The sequence below is a fragment of the Notamacropus eugenii genome, chromosome 1 (genome assembly GCF_028372415.1).
Source record: "Notamacropus eugenii isolate mMacEug1 chromosome 1, mMacEug1.pri_v2, whole genome shotgun sequence".
Taxonomy (NCBI): Eukaryota; Metazoa; Chordata; class Mammalia; order Diprotodontia; family Macropodidae; genus Notamacropus; species Notamacropus eugenii.
The window spans coordinates 478,933,184-478,948,203 of NC_092872.1; the positions used below are offsets into that span (position 1 = coordinate 478,933,184).

Here is a 15,020-nt window from a genome sequence, read left to right on the forward strand (position 1 = left end):
TTTCAGATCTGCTTTGTTAACTAGTTTCTCCTCTCCTAATCTGCCATATGGAATTTATAGATGTGCCATGACTTTCAGAAAAAATAGTATGGATTTTTGGGCAGCAAGGAGGAAAAACCAGGCGCTAAACAGTCTACCCACTTAGATAATTCAGTTCCTAGAACCTTCTGGGACCTGAGGCTTTCCCTGCCTGAGTAGCTGCTCATCTGCCCTTTTCCCGCAGAAGAACCTGTTGAGATCTCATGGGTGGAGTGGGTTGTTTCCTCCTCCATTTGTTCCTAGGAGCCCCTCTTCCTTTCTTCCCTTGCCTTTTCTCTTCTGTTTCTTCTAACCTTGTGTGGGAAGCAAAAGAAGAATAGAGGCAAGAAGAAAAATACTGAGGCATTTTAGATGGGGAGAAATAGGGAAAATGATGCTTTTCCGTTCCACATCAGCATAGACTGCACAAGGATGGCCGTACACCTGGCCGTGAGCATGGACTGTTCAGTAGATATAACTGTACATATACATACATGTGTGTGATATGCTAGTATATATGTGCTTATATGCATACTTAAAATACAAACAACCCAGGTTGAATAAACTGATTTCTCTGTCTCTTCTCTTTCTAGGACACTATTGATGATAAACTTGATACCAAGCACTACCCCTATATCTCTACCCGCTCATCAGCTTCTTTCAGTACCACTGCTGTCAGGTATGTAAAAACACCTGCAGGAAGAAGTGGAGAGAAAAAAAATGTCCATTCCTAGTGAGATTTCATCTATGTAGTCATTCTGTTGTTAAAGTATGAAGAGTAAGACATTGTCCTCTGCTTGGAGTCCTTTTCCCATGTTTTTTTTTCTTGGAATACATAAAGTTAATGAAAATATGGCTGAACCAAATAGATTAGATTTGGGTCATGGATGGGAAGTCACTAAGAGGTGGTAGGGATATTTTTAAAAACGCACACATCAATAAAACATTTCCCAAAATTAAATAAATTAACATGTATATGTGTATGGGGAGGATAGGCATCTGACATAAAGGCACCATGGTATGTAGTGGATAGAAAGCTGGCATCGAAGCCAGATAGATCTGGGTTCAAGTCCTGCTTTTGACACATACTGGCTCAGTGTCCCTGCATAAATTAGCCTCAATGTTTAGACCACTCTTTTAAGGCTAGAAACTGCAGAAAGGATGCCACTCTGGCTGGTGAAGAGAGTCCTTCTCAGGACCTTATGGGTCCATTCTTTATCCGTTTTCTTTCTGGGCTTGTGTCATAGTGACCTCCATTCACTAACTGGTGTTTGGGGCTCAAACGCCTAAATAATGAGGGACCCATTACTTATGTTTTTGTGACTCTTCAGAGCATTGTATGTGTTCTACTCTTCTATGACTCTTTCCTTGAATTTTTTTTAATAGTTCTGATGTTCCTAATTTTTAATCTATTCATACATTCTGTATTCTATTTTTACTTTGCTCTAGAGTCCAGACAAATAGACTTAGTATTTAAAACTCCTTAATGTTTTCTTAGCACATACCATTTCTAGACTTTCCTCTGTTGTCCTTATCTATTTAGTCTCTTTTGCCTTTTAATTCCTGTGTCCCAAAAGTATGTTTACCTTTCCTGAGAAAAGGCAATAAACCCTGGATAACCTTGTAGCAGCTGTGTTTCTTTCTTTTTTTTCTGTTAATAATGATAACTTCAGTTATCTCAAGAGAAGAATCAAGATGGGTAGAGAACGTATGTCATTGATACTACAGTGTGGCTAGTCCCTGACACCTTATTAGTGGTACCTTATCACTTCCCATCGCATACACCTCCTTTTTTCTCTGTCTCCTTTTCTCTTGTCTTTGCTTTTTTTACCTCTCTCCTTTCCTCTCTACTATTTTTTTTCCCATTCTCTGTCAGCACCTTGGGTTTTTTCATAGCCCTCAAAGCATTACTTACCCTTTCTGGTGCTATTTGACTTTAAAAAGTTTTCCAACTTCTATGTCAGCCAATCCTGGATTAGAATCTGAGACCCCAAACAGTACCACAATTAGATTAGACAGATTACAACCAAAACCCACAATTGTGTGAAAAGAAGAAGGCAGGCTAGTAGTAGAGAGAGTGGTTCAGATATTTCTAGCTGTCCAGCCAGGACATTGGTGAAAGGATGATGGAAGAGACACCACTGTGATGTTAGATTCAAAGTAACCATTGTTTTCACATGCCCAGAGATGTCCAGGCCAGTAATATCTAGAGTTATAGCAATCAATTTGACATCAAAACCTTCCAGTTTCAATGAATCTGTTCCTTCTGCTGGGGTGTAGATAATGTTTTGTTGAATACAATTCTGTATAAGGGATAGTGAGAGATCATGTTAATTCTTAAAGCATGAGACGTGGGATAGATTTGTAACTTAATTGTTTTCACTTATTATTCTGTCTCCCTCATTCACTGTGTGTGTATATATATGTATACATGTACATATATGTACACACACATCTGTCTCTCCTCTCTTATGTAGTGCCCGTTATGGACATTGGCATAAGAACAAGGCCCCTGGTGAGTACAGAACTGGCCCTCGCCTCATCATTTTCATCCTTGGGGGTGTGAGCTTGAACGAGATGCGATGTGCTTATGAAGTGACACAAGCCAATGGAAAGTGGGAGGTGCTAATAGGTGAGTAGGGTAGCAGTTTCCATTGGGAAGGGGGCATTTTCATAGCATTCTCTGACACCATCCCATGCTTTTGTGTTTCATTCAGCCTCTCCTTCTCCAATTCCCCTGCAAAATCTAATTTCTAGAAGACAGTACATGAAATACAATTTGGGGAAGGTTGCATATGATGTCTATTATCTTTCCTCATTACCCTTCAGTAAGGGAAAACATCTTGTAATATGCAAGCTGTAGTTAAAGATGGGACATGAAGCATTATTACTTGACTTCCGGGGTTTTCCCTTTGTCTATATCAGTATAAATTAGTATGAGGTGTAACAAGCCTCATCTATTTCCAGATCTATGTAGAGAAACATGGGATTGGATTCTTTACCACTGTCCCCTAGCTGTGCTCACTGGCCTGCTTCCTGCTGGTTTTTCCCAAATCAGAGGGCAAAAAAGTCCTTTACCAAAGGGAAAGACTATTTTTTTCTTCCCTCAGATTTTCAGGAGCTCTTGTAGCCCCTTAGAATTGTTCAGGTATAGAACAGTAAATTGGCGAAATTCACTTTCTTACCAAAATGAAATGGAATTTGCTCTGGGGTACCTTTCAGTGGCAATCTATTCCATTGGCATATACTCCACTAAAATTACTTCTTCCTTTTCCCTGAGGCCATCCAGCCTATGGCTGAGCACCTGCTAGAAGCAATATTCATTAGAATGAAGCTTCAGATAGTATTCCAAATGTTAGAGAGAGGAATACCTGTCACACTAGAAAGGGAGTTGCATTAAATCAGTCTCCCATTCAGAAGAGTTTCCTTACTGTCCATGTATATATTACCTTTCAGGGCAGTTGTTGGATTAGGGTAAACACTGACCTAAATTAGTACGTAAAGCTTATCTCTCCTACTATGCATCTAGTGGTAGTTCTGATAGTTACATTCATGCAAACGGTATTTAACGAAAATAGGGAAAGATACATGTTGCATTTCTATATCAGGATAATTGAGTTCAAGTATTAGCCAGACCACTAGACAAGAAGGCCAATTCACTTGTAAATTGTCACTTTGGGGTCTGATAAAACTGATATTAATTATCTCTGAAAGTGCCTTGTTCTATATGATAGAAAAACTCAGATGCTTAATAGCTTAATAGTCTTTTAAAATAAATTATATACCTCCCTGTCCTTTTTCCTAATCCTTCTAAAGCTTCATTTGTCTGATCAGCCATTTCTTATTGAAGTTTGCATTTAAATTGTGTAAATGTCCTCATCGATATGTAGTATTTAAGTAATAACATGCTCTTGATTCTGTTGTGTAATTGTTGCATGAGTGTCCTTTGAAGATAATCCAAATAATATTCCTTTGGACAGAAGCTGTTTATTGCTGGGCCTTTGTATTAAATCCTCCTTCTTGCAATAGAGGCTTAGTTGACGTATTCAGTTGGGAATCGGGAGCTTGGGTTGACTGAACCAGTTTCTGGGGAGGCCTAACATTAACAGCAGAAGGTCCTCTGTATGAGCTCACCTAATAATGCATGCTGTGTCATTTTCTTAGGTATTCTTATTTCTGTGTGTCTCTTGCTTTCGTCACACATCATCAGCTGCATAAAATATAGGCCTAAGTTGGCATGTTCCTGTAACATACTTCTGTTCAAGCAGTCAGCTGGCCTCTGTTCTCCCACAGGTTCTACTCACATTCTTACTCCCACCAAATTTCTCATGGACCTGAGACACCCCGACTTCAGGGAGTCCACTAGGGTATCTTTTGAGGATCAGGCTCCAACAATGGAGTGAGAGCCAGGAACAAAGTAAAAGCAGCTTATTAAAGAAAAGAAACTCTTCTGTTCTGAAGGGTTTTCTTTGATTCTTCCGTCACTCTTTTTCTTTTCTTTTTCCTTTTTAGTTTATTTTTTATTTGGTTTTCTTTTAACTAGAAAATGCTTGCAGTTCTTAACACCGATTGAAAATGTGTCCAGTGCTGCCTTCATGAACTCCCACTATGAAATTCTCTCTGGGACCAATCTTGCCAACATCCTCACACCTTGTTACCTGCTGCTCAGTTTAGAAAGCTGAAGTCCACTGACAATTAATTTGAAAATTAACTGATGTGAATTCCAGTGCTGGTAGAGGGAGCTGGGAGGTAATAGCAATTGAGTCATGATACCTTAGCCTCCAAACTGAGGGCTGGGTTTATGGGCATAGGGCAGGCCTCTGAAGAATCCATGACCCCTTGATTGTGACATGACTGTTAGTGTAAGTCTAGGTTAATTCAGGAGGAAGTCGGACCTGTGAACCAATGAAAATAGATAGTTAGGTTAGTAAAAATAAGACAGATTGGTACAGGGCCAGTGAGTTTGTTGGAATTAAAAAGAATAAATAGTAGAACCCAGGTAGGTGACAGAGCTGGTATAGAGAAATGTTATTTTCTTGTGATGGACATGTATCACAAAGGACAATTTCAAAGAACCTGTAACCTGGGGGTACAGCCATCATGTTGTTTGGTGATACTGAGTAGTGAATGTAGTAGTTTCTCATTTTGTAATGTTCTTCTGGGAAAGGAGTACTTTTCTAATCATTTAATTTCTCAATATTTATTCCATTTTGTTTGTCTACCCTATGAAAATTTTTCAGTAGCCTTTGGGGATTTAAAGGTCTTAGGGTCTGTCTTTCTCTTGGCTGTATATAGTTATGAAAAGTATTCTCATCCTCCTGCATAATCCTAGATGCACAATCAATTCTTAATTATTTATAAGCATATTATTGATTTGGTAGATGATCCAGATTCTTTGCTTTTTTCCTTTTCCTTGAGTTATTCACTGAAATATGGAAAAGGACATATTTGAAACTCAAATATATCTTGTTGCTTAGTAGTAGTTGTAATAAAATTGGGTTGGGCAGAGGTATATTGTCTGTATTTCAATTGTCTCTACATCCCTCCCCCCCTTTCCATTAATAGGAGTAATTGAGTGTTGAATAGAACTTTGTTTCCCAAGTCCTGAAAGATGAAAGAAATTGTGCAGTGGCCGTGGTTTGGGGTAGTCAGTGTGCAAGGCTTTAGATTGCTTTTCTGACAGTCCAGCTCCCTAGATTGAGATTGTCCCCAACACTAATCCTCAGAACACTGAAGAATTATATTCTGGAATCTGTCTCACACCACTCAGTCAGTCAGTAAACATTTATGAAATACCTTCTATGTTCCAGGCTCTGTGCTAAGCAGCTGGAACACAAAGAAAGACAAAAGATAATCCCTGCTCTTAAGGAGTGCACAGTCTAACCGGGGAGCAGCATGTAGACAAGCCAGGAAGGTTGATACAGAGAAATTGGAAATAGCCAACAGAGGGAAGGCGCTGGAGTTAAGGGGGATAGGAAGAGACTTCTTGTAGAAAGTGGTTTTACCTAGGACCTGAGGGAAGGCAGAGCTGAGGAGAGAGAGAATTCCAGGTGTGGAGGCCTGCCAGAGAAAATGCCCCAAGTGGGACGATGGATCTTGTTCAAGGAACCACAGGAAGGCCAGTGTCACTGGATCACAGATTATGTGTGTGGGGGGAGGGGGGGATGTAAGGTGGAAGAGGACTGGAAGGTTTGTGGGGAAGGGCAGGTTATGAAGGGCTTTGAGTGCCAAATAAAAAATTTTATATTTGACCCTGGAAGTGATAGGATAGTGATAAACAATGAAGTTTATTGATAAGGGAAGGGAAGGTGAATTGGTCAGATATTAGCTGTAGAAAGATCAGCTTAACAACTGAATGGAGGTTGGCTTGGAATCTGGGGAAACATGAAGCAAACAGACCCCCCTCCTCTCCTCAGCAGGCTATGGCAGTAATCCAGGCACTAGAGTGGTGGCAATGTCACTGGAGAGAAGGGGGCTTATCCAGGGGATGTTGCAAAGGTGAAATCAATAGGCTTTGCCAAGAGCTTGGAGATGGGAGTGAAGTGAGAGAATGAATATGTTTAAAGAGAGGATTTAAACTGAAGAATGCTAAGACATTGATTCCATGTTGTTGTTCAGTCATTTCAGTGATGTTTCCATTTTTTGGTTTGTTGTTTTTGCAAATATACTGGAATGGTTTTGCCATTTCCTTCTCCAGCTGATTTTACAGATGAGGAAACTGAAGCAAATAGAGTTAAGTGACTTGCCCAGGGTCACACAGCTAATATGTGTCAGAGGCCAGATTTGAACTCAGGGAGAGGAGTCTTCCTAACTCCAGGCCTGGCACTCTATTCACTGAACCACCTAGCTGTCCCATAATATTTCTTGAAGATTAAAAATATTTTCTTTGTTCTCTAGCCACATGAAAAATCCAATTACACGAAATTGCTCTTCTCTCATGTTGCCTTCCTTCCAGTGGGGGCCAAGGATCTAACTCTGACTTTTATGACCTTGAGCAAGTTGTTTCACTTCTCTGAGCCTTCATCTCTTCCCTCTGAGATGAGGCGGTTGAATTCAGTGACCTCTAAGACCCATTCCAACCACTGTTGTGTGGCTGGGGAGATTAGTCTATTACAGCTGGAATATAGTGTATAGGAAGCTAACTAGCTTTAGCATGCTATGAAATAGCCCTCATCTCTGGAGTAGTGAGTACAAAGAGTGAGTGGTGGGAGTCAGGAAACTTGGAGGCTGTGCTTGTTTTTGCTACTGACTTACAGTGCCTTCTTAGGCAAGGCAGTTTACCTCAGAGCCCTAATGTCCATGCTTGTAAAATGAAAAGGCTGGGCTAAATGACCTCTGGAGTGCTTCCCAGGTTTAATCCCTTTAAGCCCTAACAGGCTTTAATTCTGTGTCGAACTAAAATAGAAAATAAGACCACTACCAGCCATAAGAATCTCTGTGAGTTGCTTATTAACTTAGAAAACCATATATTAACATTATCTCGTTCTACTGTATTTTTATTATTTTCTCAAATATATCCCAGTTATACTGTAATATGATTCAGATGGCAGTCAGAAGTGTTATGGTCCAAGGGCCCTGCATGTTTGACTTTTCTGCTGTAATTCACTTTCCTTTCATTCATTCATTTAGTTACAGAGGACCTGGCATTTATCATCAAATTCCACTTACCATTTATCACTTTTCAGTGAAAATGGTTATACCCCAGGTAAATCATGTTAGAAAAGTATTGCAAGCATGTCTATCTCTGCTGTACCTCTAGGCTGTTCAGAAGTGAGGTGGTTCTTGAGATAAAGAGGTTCAGCTTCCAGTTCTTATTACTCAGTTGTCCTGGCAAAGTTTGGCGGTACTCTAAGACCATAGACAATATGGAAATAGGTTATTATGATCCTGAAAAACAGGGATGGTTATGTTGTTATTGGTTGATTGGTTACTAAATGTCTTAATTCTCTTTCCTCCAGTAGTCTTGAAAATGGGAGCAATTATTTTAAGTCTAGTTTATAGAAATACATTGATGAGTTCTTAATCAGAGATATATAGTATGCAGATGGCAAGTAGGTGGATAACATTTGCTGCAAGTTGTATTTTAAGATTTTGGGGGTGGTGAGTGTTGGAAAGAAGCTGCTCTTTATAGCTGTGGTGAACAATTTGTAGGATTTAAGAAATTCTTGTTATCAGAGCTCCCAAATTTTTGAGAATTGAATTTTGGAAGATGGGCACAAGAAGTGAAAATTCAGTGACTCCCTCATAGTGATTTATTATGGATTTTCTTGGGACAGAATTTTCTGTCTTAGAAGGAGCCTTTCATTTGCAGAGTACATCTTTTTTGCTAAAGAGTCTACAGAGATCTATAACTGCCACCAGAGTACGTGCCACAGAGAAAATTTTGTATCCTCTGCTTCTAAAATGTTTTGGGGGATTGTATACATTTTTAGGAACATTGAGAGAGAAAGCATATTGCCATCATCTTTTATTTTTGCAGCAGTTGGGGTTAAGTGACTTACTGAAGGTCACATAAGTAAGTATCTGAGGCTGGATTTGAACTCAGGTCCTCCTGACTTCAGGATTGGTGCTCTATCTACTGTACCATCTAGCTGCCCCATTGCCATGAACTTCTAGCAGTAATTGGGCAGGGAAAGTGGTTTTAATCTGATATTCCCCTTTCTGATAGTTTGGTCCTGGTGGCTAAAAATTAGACTAAAGCTTAATTTGCCTGTATTTTTCTCCACCTAAATTATAGTCATTAAAATTATTTAGATGTAAAAAAGGCATTGTTTAGAATGAATGATCATGAAGCCATAATTCAGACAGAATTGTTTGTAGATTTGAGGAAGAATGTCGAGTGTCTGTTGTTTCTTTTCCTTGTTCTTCTGTAGTCAGAGCTGACTTAGCCTTTATCTGTGTTAGTGGTGGAGCTTGGATGTTTGAACCCATAAGTAATGGCCCAGCCTTATTTCATTTCCACTAAACATCTTACTAGATAGTCTGACAAGCCAAACAAAGATTTAATTTGATCCTGTACCCTATGTAACTCCATCATGAAGAGTTTAATGGCTGATGAAAAGGCTGAGGTGATTAGAGACAAAATTAGGAGAATCAGAGGGTCTGAATAATCTCAGAACTGTTCTCATTAAACTGTCACTTTTGGGAAATACAGTATTTTTGGTTGGGTTTGTGTGTATATTTTAAAAAGCATTTTGTTATAATTCTATCTTTGGGATAAGTTGTTTAATTTTTTTCAGTGAAAGTCACACGAGAGCCTGAAATTTGAATTCAGGAGCTGCCATTTACAAATATTTTTCCCAGGTTTGGAATGAATATAAGCATACTTCCCAGAGAGGAAAAGTAGAGTTTTGTGGGTGTTGCATTTATGTCTCAAGCCTAGCATTTTTAGAACATTTAAAGTCATTCGGATTTGTTTCAGGACATAAATAGAATGAATTTGGTGGGTGTAGACCTACTTTTTGTTTATCTCTGCCCTCATCCCACAGTCTTCAAACAATTTGAGATAAATTAACCTCAGATTAGGAAAGTTACTTCAGTGTTTGAGCTGTGGCATCGGGAATCCTAAAACCTGACTTAAAATCTCAACTCTGCTCCTTATACAGCATCTTTCTGGGTTTCAGTTTCCTCAACCTGTAAAAAGGAAATAATATTGTTTGGCTTACCTCACAGGAATGTTTTGAGGATCAAATAGGATGGTGTATGCAGAGTGTTTTGTAAGCTATAAGTCAGTGCATAAATAAGAGTTAATTACTGTATTCTGGAGGAGCATGAGCAAGTACACCTCTGAATTCTGAATTAGAACTAGAATGGCATAGGGTAATTAAGGGACAAGAGAGCACATACATCTGTCACATTGATAGAAAAAACCTTGTAGCTTGATTGTATCTTTAAATACTAAAGTTTTTCAGCATATCAGATATTTGTATAGGTGTGTTTAATAACTTATTTGACTAGGGGTTAATGCTGCTACCCCAATAAACTATTCTGCAGTCTCAGTTCTTAACTCGCACTATAAAACAAGATGGGATCGTTCATAATGTTATTGAATAATAAGTATCACCAACAAAAAGTGTTAAACCCATCCAAAGTTGGGAGTCTTAAAACTAACTGCTAGATGACTTAGATTAATTTGAATGCAGATGAATTGGTAAAGAAGATCCAGGCTGGTTAAAGGCATTTACATGACTTATTTTCATACTTAGGATAGATTCCTCCTGGTTTTAGCAATCTTAACTTTTATTCAGTAATAGGTAAGACAGAATTCTGGCTAGCCAGAGGGCTTCACTATATATCACTTTAGGTCGACAACCAACACTAGAAAAAAAATCTTAACTTAGGAACCCCTAGCTTCTGTATTTATGATCCAGCAGCTATGGAGAAAACTAAGCAGGAAGATTTCCTGTTCCCTACAAATGCTACCTTTTAATTAGAAAGTCCTTATAGATTGTTTTTCTTCCAGCTATAAAGTGCTTCCTTGATAAAAATGATTGTAAAATTATACACATACTCAACTTTTAAAAAAATGTACATTGACTGCATTAGTCTGAGAACTGGAAAGCTCTTGTTTGGGTACAATGAGGTCATGACTGTTAAGTGCTTTACACACTTTAAGTATCAGTGTGGTTATTATTTTTGGTCTCAGATCTGTCACTGGTTCTTGGTGTAACCTTGAATAAGTCACTTAAACTATTTCTCATTTTCCCTTTCTGTAACATAAGGATCATAATAGCTGTCCCTCCATACCTCTCAGAAATGTTAAGAGGATCCCAGGGTCATATGCATGAAAGCACTTTAGAAGAAAGAGCCCTTTAAAAATATCTGGTGGCATTTCTAAAGTTGGTATGTTCAGTTCAGATTATCTCAGATTTGTAGATCAGTGAGTCAGCTCAGTGTCTTGAGCAGAACAATTTTTTCAGCCAGTCTTTCTTGGAAGTAGTAAGGATTGATACAGGAGAATAAGGTCTGGGGGCCTAGAATGGTGTGCCATGAGCTGAGAGAGGCTTCTGTTGAGAATGGGTTGTGCAGGTTTTCTCCTTCTCTGCCTGTTTCCATTTCCAGTATGCCCTTTCTTCTACCACCCCCCCTCCTCGAACCAGTCTCTAGACTAGCCAGGGAGGCTGAAGCTTTCTAGTCCGAGGCACTTCTGCTGTGTCATGGTTGCAGGACAACTCTGTGAGTGGCAGCCAAAGGCATAAGGACTCATGATCCTGCTAATAACTCCTCTGCCAATTCCTGGGGATAAATCTGGCTTCCAGTGGCTTTTCCTCCCTCCTTACGCTTGATTGCCCTCTTTCCTTTCCCCACATCTCTTGGGAGGCACATTTTCAAGTACGGACAGCTTTTATTTCCTTCTCTCCCACCTGGGATATCTTTCTTTGAAGCCCACTGCTGCATGCATGCAGTCCTCATGCTCCACACAGCACTCTGCTGCTCGCAATCACTCCTCTTCTGTTTGGTCCATGTCCAAAACACACAATCCATGCATCTTTTTTTAACCTCACTTAGATCTCTCTCTCCTTATTAAAAAAAGGCCTTCATTTTTTTAATTTTTTTTTTTTTGCAGTAGAAGTATATATAATTCCATTAGGCTTAAATTTTTGCAAGCATTTCCAATCTCTAACAATGCGCGGTATCTTCAAGGTAAGACCTCAGGTACTCAGGTTCCCCTCCCCTGCAAACCTGAGGTCCCACCAACAATTCCATGGTGGCACCTATTATTTGGATCCCAGAGAGCGCCCTTGCCCCGCCCCCAGGTCCTCACATTGTCAGCCTCTTCCTCCACCCCAACCCCACTAGCACTCTTCCCCATGTAGTGTCTGATATTTCTTCCAAAAAGGGTAGAGCCCTCCATTCTGGCTTCACTGTGGTATTCAGAAGAGGAATTGCCATAGAGTCACTGTTTCACAGAGACAAAGATTGCATATGTTGAGCAACTTAATGGGAAACAAGCTTTACTCCTGGGTGTGGTCCCAATTTCTGCCTGAACTAAGGAGTTCTTTCTTTCTCCCCAAAAAGCTTCCCACAAATATTTTGAAACTCTCCCTAACTCAGACCCTTCCAAGCCTTGTATGTCAAGACCAGGGTGGGGGTGGGGGTGGAAAAGCTGCCTATGCCCCTTATCTAGCAGGTCCAGGTATCTAGAATTGAAGAGCAGAAAGATGTATGAAAGCCAGTGCCTTTCTTGGAAGACTCACTTTGGTTTTTTTTTAATCTGCTTTCCTCAGGAGCCACACACATCCTTACCCCACAGAAACTGCTGGACACGCTGAAGAAACTGAATAAAACAGATGAAGAAATCACCAGTTAAAATAACCAAACCATCCCTCCAAAAAATGATCATCTCTATGGCTCTCGGCAGCTCCCTCTGGCTGGTCTTAGATGTTACTTTGCAGTACCCGTTCTCATCTTCCATCAGTCCCCACTGCACGCCCTGGCTTTCCCTCTTTGGTCTTGTGTTTGATGAAGCTTTCTTCTTGTTTAAAACAAAAGGAGGTAATGCATTGTGTTTATATAAAAGAGAGCAGCGTATGTATGCATCTAAAAAGAGAAATTCGTTTTTAAGTGATGCACTGCTAACAAGATTTTCAGATTGTGATGACTGGACACTTCCTCTCTTTTCCTCCCTTCATTATGTATGGCATTGTGACCTTATCCCTACCCCAGTGCAACATGAATGCTCTATGTGGAAACTGCTTGAAAACAGATAGGTAGAAATATGGTTTTTAAATTTTCTTTTCTTTTTTTTCCTGGGGGTGGGGGTGGATTCAGGTAGAATTGGTCCCATTCTTGTTGGGCAGTTTTTTCTTACTGTAGAGTTTTCTGTTTTTGGAATGTGTTAAAATGCAGATTGGTACTTTGTCTTCCCCCCGCTCTCCATTCCTCTTTGTCTCTTTTGATCCAGATGTACTTGGAAGTAGAAGTCAGGTGACATCTGGTTGGTCCTGTGGAGAGCATGACCCTCCACTTTATCCAGCACCTGATGTCTCCCGGGGGTACAGCTACAGTCCCAGGCTAGGGTTGTCCATGGTCCACAGTATCTCTTTCTGCTGAGAAAGGGAAGATGATCTTGGTAATGCCATGTCTGCCTTCCGATGCTCTGCACTTCTTACACAGTGCTGTGTAAATCGAAGAAAGGGATGTGGCTCTCATTGATACTTCATATTTACTCAGAAAGGAAAACTGTTTTCTTGGGATTTTAAATTTGCTCATCAGATATCCCCAGGCTAGTCAACTGAGCCAAAACTGTAGTCTTATTTAATCTTCTTAGGAGTTCAAAGTGACCTGGACTCAAATCTCCCTCATCCAGGCATACCTGTAAAAGATAAATAACTAATTCTCATTAGGATCAAACTTGATGGAGAAAATGATAGAGAAGACTCTGGTTCCTATTCCACAAAGAAAGGTCCTTGAGTCTCACTTACCTGCAGAACAGATGCATCAGATAAATTATTGACGTATGTTCTGTCTATAGCCCACGTGCCCAGTGAAAAAAATCCCTTTCCAGAAATCTTCAGTTTCATGTACAATAATTGATTTTCCATAGTGTGAGTTCAGATGACATCATGCTTCCGAGAATTTTAAAAATGCAAATAAGGCCATTTTCACCTTGTATTGAACTTAACTCTAAAACAAAACAAGGCAGTCTTACCATGAGTCTGAGGCTCTGTGCCGCTTTGCATTCAGCCCTGCCGCGTGCACATTATGTGTTCCTGCCATCATCGTCCAGTAGTAAAATGTTCTGGCAGTGGGAGTCCCCAGGTTCCCCAGGCCCAGCAGCCCCTGCCCCTTCATCCCAGCCAATTGTGTGTATATTACTTAATGTGTCTTGTGATGTTGTTGCAAGCTTGATGTATGGTAGCTTAATTGCAAGCCTTCTTCCTTTCCTTTCAGATGACTTTCTTCTCTCCCTCTTAGATGCATTATGGTGTTTTCTTATCTTCCTAAGGCATTGAAACTTTCCCTTTGCACTGAGAGAATCAACTCTTTGCCCCTTCCTTTTTGGACTTGTCTTTTCCATCCCTCCTTCTCCTTTTTGAAGCTGTTTTTCCCTTTAGGGCAAAAGCTATAAACATTTGCACTGATTTTTTTTTTAAACTGATTGCCCTTGGTTTTGTTTCTCTTCCTTCAAAAATAGCAGTGTACATGCTTTGGGATCTTGTTTAGACATTGTTTTTCCTTTCTCTGTTGGTTATTTATATGAAAATAATTTATCAAAAGGAAAACTTTAAAAAAAAAAAGCTAGTCTGTCTTGAAACTTGTTTACCTCGAATTTACTGGAATCTCAATGTTTGAAAGTGTTGAAGCACAAACATGTATCATCTCTATATCTGTTCTTCTGTACTAAAGCACTCAAGTCTATGAAATAAATAAGCTCCTATTCATGGCGCACAGATGTGACTCCTGGCTTTGTTTCGCTTTTGGAATAGAAATGGGTAGGTTTCTTTTCTATTGCTGCCTTGTGTGGAGGAAATTGTTACACTGGGGTCTACACTGGTGTTATCTTCTTTCTCTTTCAAGGTCAGATTTGTTTGCAGTACTTTCCCTTTAGAAACTGCGTCCTCTCTAGAATCTCTCCACAAAGTTGGTTGTAAGGCCTGCAACAGCAGCTGGGTACTTTACACGTTCATTATCCCAGTTGCCTCATCTAAACCATTATTCCATTGTACAGAATGCTTCAATCTTTGTAGAGTATGTGTTGTAAAGCTGGAACCTTTATAAATATTTTCAAGTTAAATTTATGCCATAAATGTCTTAATAAGCTCGTAATGTCTTAATAAGCTCAGATCATTTTACATGTTCACATAGTCTACCTCTTCTTTCTCTACTCTCACACCTATGTTACCTCAGAAGCCATTCATTCTTCATAATGATTTGTGACAAACCCTTTTTGAAGCTGGAACCTATTTGATTTATATCCAATTTTTCATGCTTTTTGTGATTCAAACTAAACTTTTCCCTCTTAAGAGTTTGGGATGGGGGTCAAAGTGGTAGTCCTAAGG

General features: G+C 39.7%; 1 protein-coding gene across 4 annotated transcripts in view; it reads left to right on the plus strand.

Annotated features, from left to right (window-relative positions):
• Positions 1-14,411, plus strand: part of STXBP1 (syntaxin binding protein 1) — a 103,639-nt gene extending 89,228 nt beyond the window's left edge. For 3 of the 4 annotated variants that reach the window (XM_072632502.1, XM_072632504.1, XM_072632505.1), the window contains exons 17-20: positions 612-697; positions 2,496-2,650; positions 4,312-4,435; positions 12,246-14,411. In XM_072632502.1, the coding sequence (XP_072488603.1) occupies positions 612-697; positions 2,496-2,650; positions 4,312-4,421 (351 nt within the window). In that variant the 3' untranslated portion in view covers positions 4,422-4,435; positions 12,246-14,411. The remainder of the gene's footprint in view (positions 1-611; positions 698-2,495; positions 2,651-4,311; positions 4,436-12,245) is intronic. The other variant, XM_072632503.1, reaches the window with a different exon arrangement.
• The last annotated feature ends 609 nt before the right edge of the window (positions 14,412-15,020 follow it).